The 19,959-nt window shown below is 37.3% G+C and overlaps 1 protein-coding gene across 3 annotated transcripts; it reads left to right on the top strand.

Moving 5' to 3' along the window:
* The first annotated feature begins 912 nt into the window (after positions 1-912).
* Positions 913-19,741, top strand: ETNPPL (ethanolamine-phosphate phospho-lyase). 3 transcript variants are annotated; one of them, XM_037830436.1, is made up of 13 exons: positions 913-1,134; positions 3,717-3,835; positions 4,153-4,312; positions 6,100-6,174; positions 10,294-10,384; positions 11,277-11,393; positions 13,300-13,382; positions 13,999-14,224; positions 15,135-15,289; positions 15,936-16,025; positions 16,243-16,373; positions 18,025-18,092; positions 19,181-19,741. In XM_037830436.1, the coding sequence occupies exons 1-13, from the start codon at positions 1,079-1,081 to the stop codon at positions 19,307-19,309; spliced, it is 1,500 nt and encodes a 499-aa protein (XP_037686364.1). In that variant the 5' UTR covers positions 913-1,078; the 3' UTR covers positions 19,310-19,741. The 3 variants fall into 3 exon arrangements, with proteins under 3 accessions (XP_037686364.1, XP_037686365.1, XP_037686367.1); XM_037830437.1 differs by lacking the exon at positions 18,025-18,092 and having other exon boundaries at positions 19,181-19,322; XM_037830439.1 differs by lacking the exon at positions 3,717-3,835 and having other exon boundaries at positions 932-1,134.
* The last annotated feature ends 218 nt before the right edge of the window (positions 19,742-19,959 follow it).

The raw sequence follows: 19,959 nt of genomic DNA, 5'->3' as shown, positions 1-19,959 counted from the left end.
AGTTGTGTGACCTTGAATAAGCCTTTGCCTTTCCTGTACCTCGCTGTTCTTATCTACACAACAGAGGGGTTAAACAAAATGTTCTCTAGCTCTTAAAATAATTCATAATTTAATGTTATGGTTAATTAAATTTCCCTCAGTCCTCAAATTTAACTTCAAATTTGATCAATGTGAAAAGCCCATCCTAAAGGAAGTCAAGAAACTTGGGACAAATCCCAAGTTCCCCACCAAACAGATGTGTAATCACGGAACTGGCTTAACCTCACTTTCCCCATTTATTGAATGGGATATTAATAATTCTCATGTTCATCTCTCAGGGGTGTTTTGAGGACTGAAAGAGTTAAGTCACATGAATGTGCTTTGTAAAATGTATAATACGAGAGAAACTGAAAGTGTAGTGACTGTTAACGTACTTGTTTGAAACTATACTTTACACATTATCACTCTCAACTGAGATTAAAAGCTGAGTCCCTATATAATTTATACTTCGGCACACTTGACTTGCCTGTGCTGAGTAAATGGTAGATTGTTATTGAAATATGCCTAGTGTGAGAATGAAGAAAACTGGAGTCTTGGAGCACCTATCTTGGAACATTTACTAAAAAAGGGGTGGGGGATGCACTGAGGTAAAAAAGGAAAAGAAGTGGAAGGAGGAAATTCAAAGACAGAGGAGGAAGAAAGGCGAAGGCAAGGCAAAGTTAGGAAAATAAAAGGCAAGTTTCAGAAATAACAGGGATGGGGAGGGGAAGTGGGCATCAGCAGGGCAGGGGCAGGAGCCAGTCAGACCGGGGCGGGGGTGGGTGGCGAATGAGTGGCTAGTTCAGTGACATGACAAGCAGTCACCAGGCGGAGAAGGGGAAGAGAAGGAGGGGCTTGGCGAAGGGCAAAGGCAGGGCAAGACATAAAAAGGAGAATACCCTATCTGGTTGATGTCACCAGGAAACTCCGACGCCCAGGGCAAGGGAACCCCAAAGGGAATAACTTGAACGCCAGCCGCTGCGGCCGGCCCCGCACTCGGGAGGGAAGCGCAGCCACCGGGCAGGGGAGACTCCTCGCAGCGCCCGGCGGACCCACCACCATGTGCGAGCTGTACAGCAAGCAGAACACCCTGGCGCTAAGGAGAAAGCACATCGGGTAAGGACTCCCCGACGAACTACAAAGCAGGAGAAATAAGTTCAGGGCAAGGGGTGGTGACGCGGAACGAGATGCCAAAGAGCGAGACACCAAGTACGCCGACCCTCTACAGAGGCGACTGCGCGCGGTGTTCAAGGTGCCGCGTCCAGCCCGCCTGCCGCACTTGCGCACGCGCACATCAGACCGCGCCTCTGCGACGGGGGCCGCGGAGGTAGCGGACCAGTAGCACTTCTAGGAGGCCGGTTGTGGGCTGCGACTGGGTGCCCGCAGGGCGTCCCACAAAGCGCCTCAAGCGGGGGAAAGCTGGGCTCGAGCAAAGCGCCCCGAGGTCGCCTTTCCGCGCGTTAGAGCGCTGGTCGAAGGGGGAGAGGGGGTGGGGAGGGGGGAGGGGAATGGGGGTGGGGCTGGATTGAATACTATTCCCAACGCCCCAAACCGAAAAACTTTTGAAAATTAGGAGTTCAGAAATATTTTTGGTGATGGCTAGGAAAACAAACTCATACTGACAGATTTTTTTATAGGGAAGTTTTCTGTCTTTGCACATTTGGTTAAGGGGTAAACGGTTGGTTAATCCGGTAGAAAAGCTTCGAAAGCGGGAACTTCATTCGCAGATGCAGCTCACCCACCCTGGGCTCCGCAACAAGCCCTCACGAAGTTTAAAAAATGCAATGTCCTCCCTAGTCTGCTTTTTATTTTGCATGTGTTACAAACAACTTGCTGATATAATGAGTGGTACAGGAGTCAACGTAAAGTCAGACCTGGGCTTTCCTCCTAGTCCCGTGTCACCTCTGGCGTATAGCCTTAAATCGGTGTGACCTCTGCCAAATTCCCGTAAGTTCCTCTTGTATGAAAGTAAGAGTAACATTCTACTTCACAGGCGCGAACACAGAAGATTAATAAATGTGTTAGTGCATTGTGATTTGGTTTGGGAAAGGGTATATATAAATATAAATTGTGGCCATTGGTCCACCCTTAACTACTGTGAAATCAATTGTCTACAAATATATATGCAATTAACTTGCAAGCTGCATCTGGATAGGTGAAAAGGAGAGAGGATTGGGTGTCAAAAGCAAGAAAAGAACCAGTACCCTATTCAGAGAAAATACGGGGCAGTTTCTCAGACAGGGTCCCTGATCTCAACCTGGAAGGTTCGGGATGGTTTGGAACAGTATGTTATTTGGATCTCTCTCAACCCGGCAGTGGGATCAAAATAGTCAAATTCCTCTCTCTTCTGTCACCAGACCTTTTTCTAATCACCTCCACTTTCTGGTAGTTTTAATCCTATATAGTTAGATTCCAGTGAAAACCTAATCATTTCTGACGTGAGCAGAACAATTTCTGTGAATGGGGAAGGGAAGAAGAATTTTGCTTGAAGACTGAGGGATATGGTAGAAAGTATGTTTAAAAGGCAAGATGAAATCTGCAGGTTTCAACCCATATTTATAACAAAGGTGTTCTTTGGATTTTAACTTGTTGATACAGTTGAGTTTGAAACAATTAGAAATTCTCATTAAATACTGTGTTCATTTTAGCTGTTGGTGCTTAATACCAGCATCAATTTAAGTACAGAATTATCCCAAAACTACTCCAATGTATGTGGTATTTTTTGTGCATACAAAATCACCAAAATGAAAATATATATTCAGTTTCAGTTCTTAAATGTCCATAGAGCCAAGAACAGAACAGTGTGATGTTTCTACGCTGCTAAACTTTACACTCCAGATATTCATCCAAATAACCAAAACTGTAGATGATGTTTTATTATGCTCAGAAGAGTGGATTAGGGTTTAGAAGGAAAAAAAAATGAAGTTGAATTTCATTTTTTAAGGAGAGAAGATAACGTTTGATATAGAACAGGGACCACCCAAAAGACATGAAAATGATCTATAAAAGGTCCATCATAGTATTTAATTCTAAGTGACTTGGATTTTACTTTTAGAGGTGTTTATTTCTGTATAATTAGATTACAAAGAGAAAGTGCTGTCTGCTAGCTCAAGCTGTGGAATAAGACAGCCTAGTTTCAAATTCTGTTTTTGTTTGTTGGTTTGTTTTTCACTTACTGGCTGTGTAACCTTGAGCAAGCTATTTTTCAGTGTCTTGGCTTCCTTACCTATGAAAATGAGAATGATAGTAACCCCTATTTGGGTTGGGAGGATTAAAGAAGATAATATTTATAAACTAGATAATATAGTTCCTGATATAAACTGCACCTCCAAATTTAAAAAAAAAAAAAAAAAGTTTTTTTTTTCTGGTAGAACAAAATTTCCCAAAGGAAAATTTATTATTGGTTTATATGATTAGAGCTGTCGCAGAAGTTGATTCATGGTGCCTCTGAAGAGAGTTGTTAAATCATGGTAAATTTAACATAAGAAGCAGAAGAAACTGGAGCAGTGTCATGAGGGGGGATTAAGGTAAAAGGTTCCAGGCTGATAGGAAATGAAAAAAAAATTGCATGTCACCCAGGTTGTGTTTTCCCTTTCCTTTATGTAATCATAATTTTCCACTGATAGTGACCTTCAATAAGAAGGAAAAATACTGAGCAGTCCTACCAACCCAAAGTGTTTTCCTTTCATTATTTCTAGACCCTCATGTAAAGTTTTCTTTGCTGCGGATCCCATCAAAATAGTGCGAGCCCAGAGGCAGTATATGTTTGATGAGAAAGATGAACAGTACTTGGACTGCATCAACAACGTTGCCCATGGTAAACATCCTGTCTGTTGTGCTTTGAAGGATACAGTTATGAGGTATAGCCAACTTGAGACCGTTAATATTTGTCCCAGGAATTGCAGTGGCTGCAGTTCCTTTGCAGGCCAGCAGTACTAGCAGAGAAAAGTTGCAGCAAAATGTGGAAGGGAAAGAAATTCCTTCTCTTCCTTTCTTCCATTTATTCTCTCTCTCTCTCTCTCTCTCTCTCTCTCTCTCTCTCTCTCTCTTTCTTTTTCACTTCAGAATTCCTCTCATTTCCAAGGCACTTAGAGTTGTAATTTATTTTTTGGACTTTTGTCTGCTAAATTTTAGTGGGACACTGTCACCCTGAAGTGGTCAAAGCTGCCATGAAACAGATGGAACTGCTAAATACAAATTCTCGATTTCTCCACGACAGCATTGTTGAGTATGCCAAGCGCCTTTCAGCAACCCTGCCAGAGAAACTCTCTGTTTGCTATTTTACAAATTCAGGGTATGTTTTGGGGTTTCCCACCCATCCCCCACTCCCACCAATCCCTTTTTCTGCCCTTTCACATGTACTTTTCTTTTTGAAAAGTGGTAGAACACAGATGTCTAAACAGGTTTCCTAAGATCTTTGCCATTTACTAAGTGACCATGCACCAGGGACCTGACCTTCCTGGTTTCTCTACTTAGCTACATGAGCCTGTTGTACATAGGACACTGGACAGTATGTTCCAAGGCTTCTGAGCACAGCCTATGACAGTAGTCTGATAATTAATCTGTGCATGCTCACAACTTTTTATTACCATAGTTTCCTTGGAGAAAGACAAGGAAAGCATACCCTTAAGTATTCCTAAAAGGATAGACACTTGGGTAGTAACCATGGCAAAAATATTCAAGCTGGTGTTCGTGTGAGAAACCTAATGAGTCAAATGATGTGGTAGAGGGAGTAGCCAGGATTTGATGGTCCACATGGTTCTTTCAAAGCATGAATGAGGAATTTTAGCAAAGAAAGAACTCTATTAAACAAGCTGTAACTTTTGTAAGATTTTTTATTTGTTTGTTTTCCTAGGCAGTTGAACATATTTTCCCCAGCACAAACACAAGGAAAGAAGGAGGAAATTCAGATGAATAGATATATGTTCCAACTTTGTAATTCTGTAAATTCAAATTATTATCCATCCATTCTATGGAATATTATGCAGACATTAAAAAGTGTGTTTTTGAAAACACAACTTAATGTAAACAAACTTGCAAAGCAATGCTTTTTTTGGGAGGAAGCTATATACACAGCAAAAGCTCATATTTTAAAAATTACATATATATATAAATCTAGAAATTCTATAAATGTTTGATTGATTATATGATTCTGTGATTCACTCTTTTCTTTTTAATGAGATGTTTTGAAGCCAAATTTATAACCGAAAGCTCATTCTCTTTTTTTCTTGTAAAAATGTTAGGCTCTAACTTATTGTTACAAAGCATTCTTGTCTTCAGTAAATGAAATATCATAATATTTGACTTTCATTTCTAGAAAATCCTATACAATCAAAGAGGGAGAGCCCCAAACATCTCTGACCCCATAGACAAGAGGTGACAGAGCCTGGGATAGTAGAAAGAATATAGTCTTGAAGTCAGACGGGCTTTGTTCTAAGTCCTGGCTCGACCTCTTTTTAGCTGTGACACCTTATTTTGGTCACTTGACCTCTCTGACACTGTTTCCTCATCCATTAAAAAGAGATGGTAATAATTGCCTTGCAGAGTTGTTTTGAGGAAAAATACAAATACAACACTCAGGATGATGTCTGGCACATAGTAAACAGTCCCCAAATATTTATTTTCCTTCTCCCTGTCTGGTAGACACTGTAAATCCAGTAGAAAAATTATGATCTTCATTTCATAGATAATAAAACTAGTATCAAACACTGGATCAATACAACATAGTTTGGTAGCCAAGCCAGTAGACCTCAGACACTGAGATCAGTCTTCTTGTCCTCAAAGTTAGTCACCTACTGATTCAAGTGAACTGGACTAAAGTTCGAAATAGGCAGCATATCCTTAATTTTTATTGGTTTTCTTCTGTTTATTTCATTCTTTTTTCAAAACATCTGGGAAACTTGTATAAGAAGGGTGAAGTGAGATTTTAGGTGGGGGAGGTTGAAGTGTAAGGGGGAGACTTCAATTTATAAATTACATTTCTGAATAATTTGAATCTTACAACTTTTGTAATTAAAATTTTGATATTTTTAAAAACAGATTATATTACATCGTCCCCTCTCTCATATGTTATCTTATTAGCTCCGAAGCCAACGATTTAGCCTTACGCCTGGCTCAGCAGTACAGAGGCCACCAAGACGTGATCACTCTAGACCAGTAAGTCTTAAGTGCAGAATTTCTAAGGAAGATGCTCCTTCAGAGACAAAATTAGGTTGATCCTATCCAAACTAATACTATGAACAGATGTAGAGGAGTGTGGATATATGGCACTAGGATATTTATTATTTATTAAGGTATCAAGTCCAGATTAAGCTCAGAATCCTTATTCCTTCTAAGCTCTGCAAATGGGGGAGGCTCTATTGGGTGCCATGGGTCGTGGCCTCTTGGGCTTTGAATCAGGGCTTATAGTTCACACATTAACTATTTATTGAGCTACTGCTTTGTGTAAGTAAGTCAACTGTCTTTTCCTAAATAAAAATGCAATTAATTTCTTAAAAATCCAAACATCCCATTCACTCTTGTAATTATCTACTATAATGAATTTAGAAGGTAATTTAGAGCAAATTTTTAAAGAAAACAAACAGCTAAGTAAAATTTAGTTCTTTCTCCTTTGTTTCTATTCTTAATAGTCACTACTTGGTCTTACTGTCAAACATGAAATTATTACATTCTGTTTATTTTATTCTCTCTGAAGGGTGGCCTGGGACTCTGATAATTTAAGCCAATGAGTATAGCTTTTCCCCAGTTAAAAAAGAATGCTTTTGAATAAGAAATCTGACAACTGCCATCTTTACTAGGGAATTAGTTTTTTCTTTTCATTTTATTTTTCTGCACCCATCACCTGACTAGCCTCAGATGCAGAGGGTTAAATTAAACTTGTGCCTCATTTCTTGGCCTTCTTTAAGCTCCTCTCATTTTATATTGGTGAACAAGTCTTCCAGTGCATCTGTAACAAATTACCACAAACTTAATGAACCTTAGTGGCTTAAAAAAATGGAAATTTATTCTTTTACAGTTCTCTATGTCAGAAATCTGAAATCGGTCTCATTGGGTTAAAATCCAGGTGCCAGCAGGACTGCATTCTTCTGGAGGCTCTAGGGGAGACTTCATTTCCTTGCCTTTTTCAGCTTCTAGATGCCTTCCACATTCTTTGACTTGTGGCCCCCTTCAGTCCTCAAATCCAGCAGTCGCATCACTCTGACCTCTGCTTCTATCATCACGCCTCCTTCTCTAACTCTGACCCCCACCTCCCACCTCCTTCTTTCACTTAGAAGGATCTTTGTAATTATATTGGACCCACCCAGATCATCTGGGACAATCATATCAAGATCCTTAGTCACATGTACAAAGTCCCTTTTGCCATATAATGGGATTAGGACATGGACATCTTTGTGAGACCATTATTCAGCCTATCACAGTTGATTTGTTCATTTATTTCCATTCTCTATAGCTTCTGTCCCCCAGCCATTTATTCTAAGTGGCAACTATTCTAATGTGTTTCATCTATATCTTTTATTTCTGTATTCTTACAAAATATGTATTATTTTATATGCATCTATTTTAATTTTGCAGAAATTGCTATAGATCTATTTCTGGTTCTGAGTTAGACTGTCTCTAGAACTTTATGTTGCTAGGTGTGTATATATTCTATTCTTCTAACTCAGCACTGTCCAATAGAAATATAATGGAAGTCACATAAGCAATGTTAAATTTTCTGTAGCCTCACATTTTTAAAAAGAAAAAAAAAACCAGGTGAAATTAGTTTTAATAATTTTAATACTTTATTTAAGCTACTATGTCCAAAATAGTATCATAATATGTGATCAATATAAAAGATACTGAGATATTTTACATTTTTGTATGTATGCCAAGTGTTCAAAATCCAATGTGCATTTCATGCTTACAGCTCAATTCAGACCAGCTGCATTTCCAGTGTTGGATGGTCACATGTGGCAAGTGGCTACCATATTGGACAGTGTAGGTCTACAGCTTAATTCAGTTATATTTGGTCTTTAGAATGGTAAAAGTTGTTAATACTTCAGATTACCGAAGTCTAATTAATGGAGTAATTATCATAAAAATAACATCTATTTCAGTTAACCACTGAAATAGATAAAAAATATTGGATCCTTTCAACATGTAATTAATACAAACATTACTCTGTATAAATCTTTGACATCTGGCATGTATTTTACAGTTGCAACTCATCTCAATTCAGATTAGCTGCATTTCAAGTGCTTAGTAGCCATATGTGGCGAGTGGCTGCCCCAGTGGGCGTCGTGGCTGTAACTACTGCATAACATTCCCCAGTGGTGGACGCTGTGATTGTCCTCTACTCCCAGCTACCACAAGCAGGATGCAGTGAGCAGCCTTGTACAGTCTTGTACATGTCCTCTTTCGGACCTTCTGAGAATTTCTTGGGGATAAATACCCAGAAACAGGATTATCGGGCCATAGGGTGTACTATAAGCATAGTTAATTTCACTAAAAATTGCCAGATTGGTCTCCAGAATGGTTACAACAATCTACAGGATGCATAAAAGTTCTTATCTTCCCATTTCCTCGCCAGCATTTGACATTATCCAGATTTCTAATTTTTGCCATTCTAATGGTTATAAAATGATATTTCAATGTTGTTTTTAATTTGTGCTTTTCTGATTATGACTGTGAGTATCTCTTCATATGCTTATGAAGCTTTCTTGATTTCCTTTCTGGGAATTGCCTGTTCATAGTCTTCCCATTTTTCTGCTGTGATTTCTATCCTTTCTTGTTGGCTTCTAAATCAGAAGATCTCAACCTTGACTGTGATTGAGAATTACCCGGGGAAATTTTTTGTAATGACAATGTCCAGTTGCCACTCCAGTTCATTTTAAGAGAATCTCTGGAGGTGAGTCCCAGAAGACAGGATATTTTTTTTTAAGTTCTCCAAGCGATCTTAATATGCAGCCAGAGTTGAGAACCACTATTTAAGGCATTAATCCCTTTTAGTTTGAGACATTTCAAATGTCTTTTCCCAGTTTATTTTCTGTCTTTTAACTTTATGTGTGGTATCCTTCAACAGAAATCTTTCATTTTTGTAAAATCAGATAGTTAAAATTTTCATCCACTTTGTTACCATTTGTGTATGGGTGTATCTCCAAGCTCTCCTTCTGTTCCAGTGACCTCTTTGTTCTTATTCCAATACCATACTAATTTATTACTATGGCTTTGTAAGATGCCTAATATCTGGTAGGGCAAGTCTCTTGTGCTTGCTTTATCTATTATAATAGATCTTTTGTAATTTCCTTTCCAGGTCTCCCAATTATATCTATGGGCAAGAAACAGAAAAAAGAATATCAAACCACAAGTAATTTAAGTGAGAGAAAGGAATTCCATAGTCACTCGATAACTTCTCATTCTTAGTTCTTCTTGAAGTGACCTCCTGTTCCTTCCCAGTTAGTATTTGCCCAGTGTTTGCAATTGAATATCCTTTAAAAATCATCACAAACAGAAATACATGCCCAGTCTATAAAGTTGTTTTTGAAATTTACTAGAATATAACTATCAAATACATTTAAATGATACATACACCCAAAGTTTTTCATGAAGATATAGAAAATAGTTTTTCATATTTAGGCAATCTAACCTAGCAGATATAACATAATCCAAGGAAATTTACTTTTTTCCTGCTAAAAATAGTCTCTGAGGCTGCATACTTGGCTTTGCATGTGTTTTGTTGCTTGTGTAAGGAGAACTGGACAAATTAAATGGCCATACTTCAGGTGGTCTGAATATGTCTCAATGTATGAATATATCTCAGTAAAACTGCATTAAAAAGTTAAATGGCCAATCTTGCCATGAAAAAATTAAATCCAATGTGGTAAAATCTGGCACCAACGTTGAGATTTTTCCTGGATGATATTCAATACTATTTTTTAAGTTTTTACTTTGAAATAATTTCAAACTTACAAAACAGTTGCAAAAATAATACAAAACCCATACAGAGAACTCCAACATAACCCTCACCCAGATACCCAGATCCATTAGCTTTTAGCATTTTGCCACATTTGCCATGTTGTCCTATCTATTCATCTATCAATCCATGTATCTGTCTGTCTACCTATTTTCTAAACTTTTGAGAGTAGATTGTATGCATCATGTTCCTTGATTACTTAATACTTCCATATATATTTCCTAAAAACAAGGATATTCACTTACATATGCAATAATATTTTTAATATATTAGAAAAGTATCCTTCTTTGAGTGATTTTGATCACTGTTCTTTTTCTGTTTAGTGCTTACCATGGTCACCTGTCATCTTTAATTGAGATAAGTCCTTACAAATTTCTAAAGGGCAAAGATGTCAAGAAAGAATTTGTACATGTGGTAAGTATCTTAAAAATCCTAGAATCAAAATGTTAGACTCAAAGAATGCCTAGTGATAATCTAGTCCAACCCTTTCATCAAAATGAAGCCATGAAAAAGAAACTAAGATCTAGAGCAGTTATGTGACTTACTAAAGTTAAAGAGCAAGCTAATCACACTGATTAAAATCCACTGATGAGTATTACAATAGGCAAATTAGAATGGTGGGAGAGTATGTTAGATAGAGCTATCACTTTATTTTTTTGTGCTCCTTGATCATCAATTAATTTTTCTATCACTTATGCCAACTTGCAACTCAAAGTTGAATTGAAAGTATATGTCTTAAAATTCAATTGCTCTAGCTAAATTATTATATAGATTTATTAAGTACAATAAAGAAAGCTTCTAAGTTGTTGAAACAGTGGAATTCATTTGGTATGTTCATATTAAGGATAAGAAGGCTTGCTTTCTTACAATAATCAGCAAGTACCTTCTCTTATTTTTAAGATCTGGAAACATTGCTAAGGCACTCTTTAGCTTTGTGAGTCAGAACAGTTTGTGATCTGCTAAGTGTTGGTTTGTTTTCAATATAAGAATAGCTACTGCAATTTCCGTTAGTTTACATTTTCAAATAGTATATCATACTTGTTGATTTGGATTTGTTATTTATGGGAAAGGGGACGTAGGCTGGATCTGGGAGCAAATCTGATCTCCTGTTCACAGTACAAAGACATCAGTTCTTCACAGTATTCAGAAATGTTATGGAAAAAGAACAACAAAAGAACCTAGAGTCACTTAAATCCAGTTGAATACCTTTCTAATATACCCTTGTAGGGAAATACTGTTTTGTTTTTTTTAAGTTTATTTGTCAAAGGGGCAAATAATGAGAAACTGCCTCATTTGATCTTTTCAGGCACCAAATCCAGATACTTACAGAGGAAAATATAGAGAAGACCATGCAGACCCAGCCACTGCTTATGCAGATGAGGTGAAGAAAATTATTGAAGAAGCTCATAAAGCTGGAAGGAAGGTTTGTATTTACAGCTTTGGAAATATTTTAACATCTTTTGTCAAATGGATTGAAATCATAGTGATAAACTGGATGGGTGAAAAAAGACAAGATCTAAATTTTCTTTTGCTCTTCTCTGGTTACATTTTTTTCTAGTGCATATTTCAAAACCTGCATTATTATAGTACTGTCTGTAAGACTATCTACTTTTATTTATACCACAAATGCAATCACTATGTTCCTTCCCTCTGGGATGCGGTATCTGGTCCACAGGGACTGGAGAAGAGGGAATTAATAAAAGTTAGAGCCGAGAGATAGACTAATCCAACTGAGAGTAGCACCAGGGATCAATATATAGTGAAAGGAGGAGGTAGGGTGGCCCTGGGCCTCGGGACCAGAGTAGACTCCGAGGCCCACAAAGGAGCTTTGGGACATACTTTGAACTGGATCAGCCTTCCTGAAACCACAGAGCCTGGGAAGCATCTGCGTCTGGTTAGGACAAGGCAGAAAATTTTTTTTCAATTCAGACCTGGACTTCAAAGACAGAACCAGAATCTTCTAGATCAGGAAAAAAATGTTTCCATTTTCTCAATCTTCACCCTACTCTCTTCCTATTTGGGGGTTACTTACGTGTAATTGTAACACAACTTGACATACACTTTGTTTTTAAATGGCTCGTGGCATAGAGTTGGCAATGAAAAGAACCTTGAGATAAAAATGAAGCCCTCGCTTTTTCCAATTAATGCAAATATTTTTGTCTTAATAACTGGATAGTCATTTGCATTTCTTAACTGTTTCTTCTGTTTTCCTCTGAAGCCATTTTTATTTTCATATCTTCATGTGTTTATTTCTGTGCAGAGAAAAAAATGACCTAAAACTCTAACTGCTGTGGGGTGCTTCATACTCTTTTCCTCTTCAATTGTAGCCTGTACCTATTTACACAGAGAGTAAACACTGTTTCCAGGGGGGAAATATTACATTTACAAGACCATATGGATGTTCTGCTGCTAAGAGAGGGATGCATAATTTTTTGAGAACACTAGCCTTCAAGAATTATTGGATTGATGCTGTCTGTTAAAGTGCCACACAAATGTTAACAATGCCGAAAGCAATGAGCAAATATAAGATGGATACATCAGAATATTAAATATGCTTGTGAATTCATGGAATTTTATAGACCCTATATTTCTTTAGACCAATAGCCTCATCTTACAGATAAACAAGCTAACTAAAAACTAACCCAAGGTAATATAGTTAACTAAAGGATAGTCAGGACTGGAGCCTTGATTTTCTTGACTTCGTATCTCATCCACTTTTGCACTTTCTCTTTTTATTTCAGCATTATCTATTTTTTACTTTTCCTCTCTTAGCCTCTAGAAGACATCATCTGTAGTTCCTGTTGAGAACTGCTTAATTCTGTTGAGTTAAGCCTGGTTCAGGGCAAGAACTAGAAATATAGCATAGTAACCATGGTGTGTGGTCACCAACCACCCTCCCATTTCTTTAGGGCAAATTCCAGCTTCAGGCAGTCCTGTTTTACCAGGTTGTGGAAGCAGGCACAACGATGATGCCTGGAATCTGGGTGATTTGTTCGAGGTTCATATCAAAGACTGATCAAAACTTCATCTTAATGAAACCACTGTATTTAAATTAATTATGGAGAAATGGAAGGCACCCTCTCATCTTCTACATTTCTCATGGTAGTTTTCTTTAATACCCTAGAGTTTCAGAAACTAATGCTTCAGAGCAGTTGCTTTTCAAGCAACTGATTCTTTTCTTTTCTCTTTTTTAACCAGATGGCCTATTTGCCTTTTTTCACACATCTATCCCAAACCATTTATTGAAATAACTAGTTTATAAGAAATCCTCTTTTTCAGGGGGAAGAAGGAGAATCTAGTGAACTTTGACCCCATCTTCTCTTGTACAGATTGCTGCCTTTATTGCTGAGTCCATGCAGAGTTGTGGCGGACAAATAATTCCTCCAGCAGGCTACTTCCAGAAAGTGGCAGAGTATGTACTTGACTTGGGCATCCAGGGTAAAACTGAGGACGTTGTGATAGTTTTTTACTGAAAACTGCTGATATTTGGCAAGTACAATTTTGTAGGGCCATACTGGTTGTTAAATTATTGAAATTTAACTCCAGTACTCCTGTACACTCCCCACCTTCCCAAGATCCAGCAAATGAAGGGTTTACATCTGGTCCTGCAGGAGTGCCTCCAACCCCCAGCTCCAGCCCTGGGCTGGCATCTTCTCTAATTGGCTGATGCCCAGGCCTTACCACTTAGTAAATATTTGAAGATCAACCCTGTGAAAAACTACTTCTTACTCAATTCTTTCACTTCCCACTTAAAATACTGCAATATAGTTTACTTTAAGCAGCACAATCCCCAGCAATGTAGAATATATCTAATATAGAAGCAAATATGATTATATATACATCATATGATATATGACATCCAGTGAGTTGAATGCTGACATGTTGAATACTGAAATGTTTTTAACAAGGATTACAGGCTACATGTTAACAAAAAATGTTATTTATATCTTCAATAATCTGTATCTTTATGGGTGGGCTTGGAAACTTTCAGTGACCTAAAGGCATTAGATTGACCCTTTGCTTTTCAGGCACATCCACAGAGCAGAAGGTGTGTTTATAGCTGATGAAGTTCAAGTAGGCTTTGGCCGAATTGGGAAACATTTCTGGAGCTTCCAGATGCATGGCGAAGACTTTGTTCCAGACATCATCACGATGGGAAAACCAATGGGCAATGGCCACCCGATGGCATGTGTGGTAACAACCAAAGAAATTGCAGAGGCTTTCAGCAGCTCTGGGATGGAGTATTTCAACACGGTAACTTTTGCTCTCTGACTTTGAGACTAAGAGGAAATAAATAATGACTGTTTTTACACTTTTTGCCAAAGCGGAAGAAAATAAAATTCAGAATTGCCAGCTAACCACCGCGGGACCTAGCCAAACTTTGATCTAACCAGATTTTATTCTGTTTGGCTCAATTCTCCATGCATATTTCCTGATGTATCTTTCCCCTTCCTAAAATGTTCTTATTAATTGTTCTAATGATAGATGGCTTTCCTGCTAAACTATGAAAATTAATGATATTTTCATTAACAGATGATATATGCTTCCTGTGTGTTTTGTATTATATTTAAATTCCCAAACCCTTTTAAAGTATTTATGTGGTTTGGTACTATAAATGTTATATGGATGCCATTTGAGGTATTGTTTTTATCTTTGGGAAATTTTACTTTCATGGTTTTGCCCTCAGAAGTCATAATCTTTAAGCTTGGAGAAATTACTATAGTTTGTGAAACATGCACAACTGGACTTGTTACAGCTAAAAGTAAGATGCAAATCTAAAGATATAAATTGCCTGAAGGAAATATCATTGTTAAGTTGTTTTCACTAAGCCATTGAAGGGCAGAAACCTGTATTCCCCTCACTGAACCACACTCCCAAATCTTTAATTCCTAATGCAATGTCTGTTTTTTGTTTGAACAAACCAATAAATTCCCTGAGAGTCCTTCATACCAGTTATGCAGCATGGAGAATATAATTGGAGTGAATTTGCACTCAATCGTGAATAAGTGATTTTGCTATACTCTAAATCCAAGAAACTATTATCACAGAAAATATTTTATTGAAATTAAAACCTAATTTGCTTATTTTTGAGCCAATTTCTCATGGATGAAGCAGTGCCACCAATTCAACTGTTATATTTTCTCATTGATCTTCTTTTTAACAGTATGGAGGAAATCCAGTATCTTGTGCTGTTGGTCTGGCCGTGCTGGATATAATTGAAAATGAGGACCTTCAAGGAAATGCCACACGTGTAGGGAATTATCTTATTGAGTTACTGAACAAGCAGAAGGCTAAGCACATTTTGATAGGAGATATCAGGTATGTTTATCATGGAGTCATCATGTAGTGACTCATTTTTCTAACATAAAAATAGATTAGATTTTATCTCATAAACCTAAAATAAATTACCTAAAACTAAATCTAGGAAACACTGAAAAACTAGAAAACAAAAATCATTCTTAATCCATACCCAGATATCACCACTGTTAATATCTGGATGTATATCTTTCCTGACTTTTATACTTTTTTTTTCAAGTAAAACTGCGGTAACTTTGGCACCCAAAAGATCAAAATTTAAGTAACTCTAAATGACCTATTAAAAATTAGTTAAAATGCTATCCTGGAAAACTAGACATTTTTCATAGCTGTGTATAAACATTTACCATCCTTATCATGCTGAGAAAGTAAATAGCAGGGAAAAATTGGTTGCTTTTAAACCTTTTCTTTTATAAGTAAGTGGAGGATAAAAAACTGGATGACAAAGAACTAGCTTCTTTCAAAAACTAGAAGGAGCTGTGAACACTGGATTGGTACCTTGGCGTAGTCAGAATCAATAACAATTACCCTTAAAGAGTATCACATTTGGCTTCAAATTAAACTGAAGATTAGGAAGAGCACTGATTTTTTGGGACAACACAGTGCTTGATATATTGTGTGTCAAGCTTTCTTTCTTCACCTTCTCCAGGGGTGTTGGCCTTTTTATTGGAATTGATTTAGTGAAGGACCAGCAGAAAAGGACCCCCGCCACAGCCGAAGCTCAACACATCATCTACAAGTAAATCCATCCCCACACCCGTTTGGTTTTTCGGTTCTAGGATGCCCACTCACTTGAAAGTCTTGTTTTACTTCCTCCCACATCTCCGAGAAAGGGAAGGCTAAGACACAAGCCCTTTATAAATGTGGGCTCCTTGCATGCAGAATACTAAGGTACAGCATGTTCACATCACTCTTCTTGAATAATCTTAGTTAACATTTGTATGCCCTCACTTTAGGATGAAAGAAAAGCGAGTGCTTCTCAGTGCCGATGGACCTCATAGAAATGTGCTTAAAATAAAACCACCAATGTGCTTCACTAAAGAAGATGCAGAGTCTATGGTGGACCAGCTTGATGAGATTCTAACAGGTCAGTCCACGGATCTTTAGGATGTGTCCTTCCCTCCCCCAACTCTCAACCTGGTCTGGTCATACATCACCTGCGTGCATCTTCTTATTCGTGACAAAAGTGAGGGAGGACAGAAATGAACGTACAATTTTGCATTTGGAACTAGAAAAGAATAGCTGAAAAATAACAGCTACGTGTACTCAGTTAAATCACAATTTTCAGTTTGTACTCATACCACTCCAAATCTAAACTTTTACTAAAATATCACACTGTTGGTTTTTAAAATTATTATCATTTATCTTCACTTTCCAATATCTGGGATATATAAAACTGCATGTTGGCATTATATGAAGCACCACAAATGCTGCAGTGGATAGATAACATTTCAGCATTGCATCATTAAAATAAGTGAAATTTTTTAAATAAAAATTTGCAGGCTACAGGCTAACAGATTTTTGCTATATGCTAAATCATTTGACCTTGTGATTGTTTCACTTATTAAAATTTAATTTTTTGATGACTGTTGTTTGGTATTCAAAATTACAGCCTCTGGTAGGAATTTATCTTTTTTTCATACATTATACAATTAGGTTAGTTAATTTTTTTAGTTTTTCCATCAATTCCTCAATATTATGTGAAACAGATGAACAGAAATATAATTTTTTAAATTATAATCAATTTCTAATTATGCAAAATGTGTCAAAAGACAGGTTGGGAGAATCACAATCATAGAAAAAAATTTTTTACACTTAATCTTTCGTCACACTTCTGCAGTCCCCACCACAAACTGAAGAGCATTGAATTAGCAATCAGGAGTTTTGAATTCTGATCCAGATTTCACCATTGATTTAATCTTAACCTGCGGGAAAAAAAATCACTTAACCTCACTGTTAGTTAATTTCCTCACAAATAAAATAGAAATGACAGTAAATCTCAGGAAGATGTTTTGAGCATAAGATAAAATTAGCACCATAAAACCATATTGAGAAACATCAGACACTGGTAAACATTAGATCACTGTTGTTACTATAGTTATTACTCTGAGATTCAACTTTGCTGTTCCCTTATCAGCCTCTGGGATCAGCATAAGGCCGAAATATCATGAATCAATATAGCAGACAAAATAGGTAATTAATGTTGGGAAATTTGAGGTTCAGCCTAAGTTACTTGTAATATGGTCCCTGTCTGCAGACTCCAAGAGTGCTCACATCCAAACCTGGCAAGCCTTTCTCACAATTCTGTGTGCACTGTGATCCCGAGAAGAGCCAAGTAGAAAAGCACCCATTGGTTGAGGCATATCTATCACTGTGACTTAAAAACCAGTACAGAGCTTGAGCGTTATTCATGATGGACTCAAAGAAGTTTCTTTGAATGAAGTAGATGAGGCCTAGGGAATACTCTCTATAGTCAGGCTCAGTGGTACCTGTAAGTGATAATGATGAATGCTACAATAAAATTTTAAAAGCAGCAATCTTAATAGTGACACATTCATTAACACATCACATTTAGCTCTCTGTTCTTCACTAAGGATATTCCTATTGGTACCAAAAAGGGTTTTTTTGTTTATTTTTGGTTTTGGTTTTTGTTTGTTTGTTTTTTAGTTTTTTTTAATTTTTTAATTTTATTATTTTTTTTTAATTCTGTCTTCTTCATTATATCTTTCTGGATTTAGTTTTAGAAGCAGCCACGGGAGCCAAAGCTGAAGGTGTGATCTCTGACAATTTTCCATGCAGAACCAAAGTAAGATTCTGCTACTGTATTTTTAGGGGAAAAGATTAAAACTTAAGGAATTTGGAAACAAAGATTGCAATTTTAAAAAAAAATGTACAATGACCTTTACAACAAAAGCAGCTTATAGGAGAGTTGGCTTATTGTTGCAATTTTGAGTGCACAATTAAAATATTTCAAAGGCGATTTTCATAGAGTTTGAAAAGAATAAAACCATTCTTACAGGACCCCACCAAAAAGAACTCAGGCCTGCAAAGCAGGCCTTGTAAATACAGAGAGATGATAATGTCTTCTGAGTGCCTTCAGTTTTCTATAAGGGACCACCTGACGCTGCCTCCAGTTGCCACACACTTCTCTTTGAAGTCAGCTGAAGCATTAGCTGTGTGACTCCAAAATGCCAGGGTTTGGTCCTGAAGCAAATTAAAGTATAAACTTTGAACAGCAAACTGGGCCTGAGAACCATCAGGCACCGAGTGGCCTAGTTTCTGTAGGGTCTTTCCATTCTCAGCCTGCACTGCTCAGGGTGTGAGAAAGAACTCCCTGTGTCTGGGAAACAGAAAGGCCAAAACTTGAGAGGCTCTGTTGCATAATTTGTTGTTTGTTTATGACTAAGACATATAAAGGAACACTCAGTGCCTAGAGTCTTGTCTGCTCAACCAGTGCAGTCAGCGAAGTCCTTTTCATGATTAAAAACGTGATTTGCTAACAGGGCTATTTCTCTCTCTTCCCTAACAACACAAGCCTATTATAGAAATCAATTATTATCCGATGTTCAAAAGTAACCTGTTAAGTCTAGGACAGAATCACTGTTATAAAAATTGACCAAGCATTGAAAAGGAGCTTGCAGAAAAGGGAGTTTGCCTCAGGAAATCTCACTCTGGAGTTGGCAAAATCAAAACACATTTTTATCCAATTTTGGCTTAGACACCCAGATTTAACCTTGACATCACATTTCAAATGCCTACTGGAGATGCTAAAAGGGTTAGGGAGGAATAATTAGTGCTGTTTTCCTTGTTTGCTGGCCTGTTCTGTCAGTCCCATGGAGGCTCCCTGGGTTTAGAGGTGGATTACCCACTGGAATTCTGTGTTCTGTATTGCAGATACCTAATGAAGCACACTTGGAATTGCTCAGTGACAGCTCCACTGACTCCAAAGAAAATTCCATCAGAAAGAGAAATGGGTTGTGTACAGATAAACATTCACTGCTCAGTAAGAGGCTGAAGACATGAAAGAGTAACAAGATAGATGTCCAGAGTTATGGAGAATGAATAGATGTGTCTCTTCTCTTAGTATCTCTGTAAAGGGGTAATTTTCATTCCATTTAGGTTTGTAAATAAAAAGGTCAGTGACTAATAAGGATAAACCAACAGATAATCAAACCATGTCAAGATTATTCGTTCAGGCTCTAGTCTGTTAATTCCTTACTTGAGATTGCTGAACATTCCTAATTTATTCTGCTGCATTTAAACTTGCAATCCAACAGTCGGTTGGAGTATTCTCATGTTTTAATGTTTGAAATTCAAGAGCAAAATACAGTAGATGCCTTAATTTTGGAGACTCAGATCCTTAAAATATGAATTCTATAATGATTTAATATATAAGAATATGTGTATAGATTTTAATAAAGTAAAAAATGATGTAAACCAAAACATTTTTCATTAGAGAAGTATTTGCCTTTCTTTTTGCAGCGAATATTCAGGGTTGGGGTGTTAAGTCAAATTTTTTTGAAAAAAAATGCATACAAGGAGCATTAAAAAGTGAATGAATAACTCACTCTTGGTGGTGAACTAGGTTAATCATGATCCCATGGGAACAACAGGGGACCAAGGGGTTTACACAGGGGTTTACTCGCATGAAGTGTAGCTGGGACAGCAGCAGT

The sequence above is a fragment of the Choloepus didactylus genome, chromosome 3 (genome assembly GCF_015220235.1).
Source record: "Choloepus didactylus isolate mChoDid1 chromosome 3, mChoDid1.pri, whole genome shotgun sequence".
Lineage (NCBI taxonomy): Eukaryota > Metazoa > Chordata > Mammalia > Pilosa > Megalonychidae > Choloepus > Choloepus didactylus.
Note: the sequence above shows the minus strand (reverse complement) of the source record. Positions and strands in the feature narration are given on the sequence as shown.